The sequence below is a fragment of the Camellia sinensis genome, chromosome 7, assembly GCF_055761805.1.
Source record: "Camellia sinensis isolate YWXY chromosome 7, ASM5576180v1, whole genome shotgun sequence".
Lineage (NCBI taxonomy): Eukaryota > Viridiplantae > Streptophyta > Magnoliopsida > Ericales > Theaceae > Camellia > Camellia sinensis.
The window spans coordinates 27546850-27549708 of record NC_138967.1 but is presented as its reverse complement, the minus strand read 5'-3'; the positions used below and the strand labels follow the sequence as shown (position 1 = coordinate 27549708).

Below are 2859 nucleotides of genomic sequence, written 5' to 3'. Positions count from 1 at the left end.
ACATGAGTTCTCAATTTGATGAAAAAATGACTATTAGATTTGATGAATATTTGATGAAATGAAAAGATGAAGGATCGGAGATGCTCTTAATTCTTAAACACTAACCACTACTTACACTACGAACCCCTTTGATAAGAATGTTAGATTTACAAAGACAAGTCAAAAAAAAATTCAATCATCAACCAACCAAAAACTTTGCATTTCAAGAAGCTAACCTCAATCATTAACCAAAAAAAATCACTCACAACACTCTCTACATATTTTAGTCCCAAAACAGGGACCAGCATATGCTTAGACACAAACTTGACACCAAACATTTAGGAAGGACAAGCAAGCTAAAAAGAATACAAGAATGAGAACCATTGCACTAGCAAAAGAAATGTTAAAAAATACGAAAAGTGTCCAGAATTTGAAATGTGTGGATCAGATTCTTTCATTCTGGGTATACGTATGCCAATACTAGGAGAAATTCAAGAATGACTGAAACTGGTAGCGATGGGGATGACAATGACAAGAACGAGAATGAGGAGAAGTATGATTCCGATGCACATACACCTCCGGCTACTCTTCTGGTGTTGCTTTGCAATCTTGAGGTTCTTAGCCCCATCGTTCACATAATGCGCGGCATTCATCACGTGGTGCTCAATGTCATCGAGTTGTTCCCCTTGTGCTTCCACCATCACCGCCATGTCCAAGAACACTTGGTGAAGCTCCAGCAGGCTCTTCTCTATCTCCTTGGCGGTGTCGTGCCTGTCCTGTATCTCCACCACTGTCTCCAGCACCTTTCCTCTCCCATGTTCCTGTAATACCCCCAAAATTGCACATTTACATCAACCAACATTGCCCCAAAAAAAAATTGATCATTTTCTGATAAAATATTTTAAGCTAGATCATCACAGATAGTAGAAAATACTAGTTGCTTGGAACAACTTCACCTATTATTGTCAAAATGCAATGTCAAAGCTGTAATTCGGTATGTTATAGTGTCCTAGCCAAAAAAAAAAAATGTTAGTGTTCTAGCAATATTTATTTCACTAGTGCAAATGTTATTTTGTCGCATTCAAACCACTGCTTCTTTTTGTCTCTCTCCCAACCATTGGATCCAAACTCTCTATTGGGTGAGATAAGTTGACAGACACAAATGGTATAGTCAAACCTTTATTCTACTACCCATAAAATTTAATCAAATGGTATAGATTTAAATTTAGTGTATCCAACCCAAAACACAAGTTTGACATCTAATCTTTTATCAAACTTGTATCAAATCAAGTTTTCACCAAATATTTCACTAAATCAAATCTTTCACCAAATTTCCAACCATTTTTTTCACTTACCTTCGATGAAATTGTTAAAAAATGAGGATTGGAGATGGTTTTTTTTCACCTCTGAATTGATTAAAAGGATTTTGGAACAAGTTAGGTACTTTTAAAAAGATTTCATCAAAAATTTCGATTCTCACCATTTTAGTGAGCTTAGCCTATATCAAATTAAACTTTCAATCTAAAATGTTCAACAAATTTGAAAAAATAAATAAATAAATAAAATAAAAATAAAAAAAGTGAAGGGTTGGAGAATACTTGATATATCAAACATCTAGCCACTTAAACACACAAAACATTGCAAATATTCAATCTCATACCTGTATAGCCCTTTGGAGTGAGCATATCCTATATCAAATCAAACAACATTTGATCCAAATTTTCTAACAAATTTGATAGAAAAAAAGGTAAAAGGGTTGGAGAGTACTGATATATCAAACATCTAGCCACACATACATACACAAAAAAAAAGCACACAAAACATTGCAAATATCAAAATCTCATACCTGTATAGCCCTCTGAAGAAACTCCTCACCCCCAACACCATTCCCATTTGAAATAATCTTATCAATCACCTCCTCATCTGGGTACTCCCCAGTAACAGTAAAATACCTCCTCCCAACAGTCTCCTTATACTCACACATCATCCTCTGCCTCAACCCCTGAAACTCCATCATCAACTCCTTCAATTTCTTCCTCAACCCATTCGTCACCGCAGACCTCGTTCGATCAATGGGTGTCCCCTCTTTACACCCGGAAAGCCGCCTACTCGTCGCATTAGCCCTGTCCATCTCTTCCAATTGCGTCTTGATTTTCTTGGCTTTTCTCAGAACTGCCACTACATCGGTGTTGATTCCGTGTCGTAGCGATTTCAGGGCTTCGGGTTTGTGAAGAGATTTGAGAGCTTCGTTGGATTCTTGTAATCGACCCAAGATGTCTCGGATTGAACCCATCTCTGTTTTCACTGCCTCGGCTTCTTCGAGGAATGATCCGAGGTTTTTGTCCATCTGGGTCGATGTTGTCATCTGTAGATCGGAGTCTGGACCTGCTTCGAGGTCTTTCATGGCTTCTTTCTTGAGATCTACATAGTTTGTAAAGGATTTTGTCATCAGGTCGTTCATTTTGACTTGGCTTGGTATCTGAAAATGGAGAGAGAGAGAGAGAGAGAGAGAGAGATGGGGATGGAAAGTGAAGGTATCAGAGATTGGGATTGAGATTGGAAATGGAAATGGAGAGAAACAGATGAGATGATAGTGTATCAGTGTGCGTGAGCTATTGAGAAGGGTTTAACAGACAGATTTAAAAGACCTGGAAATTAGCCGTTGCACTTTCTTAACGGCTATATATTTTGAATAAATAAGTTTGGATCTTGGAGGAGCCCATCTTTTTAAAAAAATAAAAATAAATAAATTGCTGCTATTGTGTCACTTTAAGTGCCCATCTTCATAAATGCACTTTAAGTGCCATTTTAGAAAGTAGAAAAAAAAAAAAAAATTATTAAGAGTGAATTACACAAATAGTCCCTATAGTTTGGGAATTT

The 2859-nt window shown here is 37.0% G+C and overlaps 1 protein-coding gene across 1 annotated transcript; it reads right to left on the bottom strand.

The window, feature by feature from the left end:
• Positions 1-200: 200 nt before the first annotated feature.
• Positions 201-2601, bottom strand: SYP111 (syntaxin of plants 111). The gene is made up of 2 exons (XM_028244391.2): positions 1826-2601; positions 201-800 (listed from the first exon to the last, which is right to left on the bottom strand). The coding sequence occupies exons 1-2, from the start codon at positions 2438-2440 to the stop codon at positions 471-473; spliced, it is 945 nt and encodes a 314-aa protein (XP_028100192.2). The 5' UTR covers positions 2441-2601; the 3' UTR covers positions 201-470.
• Positions 2602-2859: the final 258 nt, after the last annotated feature.

What these genes read in the sequence shown, in the direction of transcription:
- SYP111 (XM_028244391.2), bottom strand. Translation starts at nt 2,440, where the DNA reads ATGAACGACCTGATGACAAAATCCTTTACAAACTATGTAGATCTCAAG. An exon ending in TTCTTCAGAGGGCTATACAG is followed by an intron (nt 801 to 1,825) that starts GTATGAGATTTT and finishes GGGGTATTACAG; the next exon opens with GAACATGGGAGAGGAAAGGT.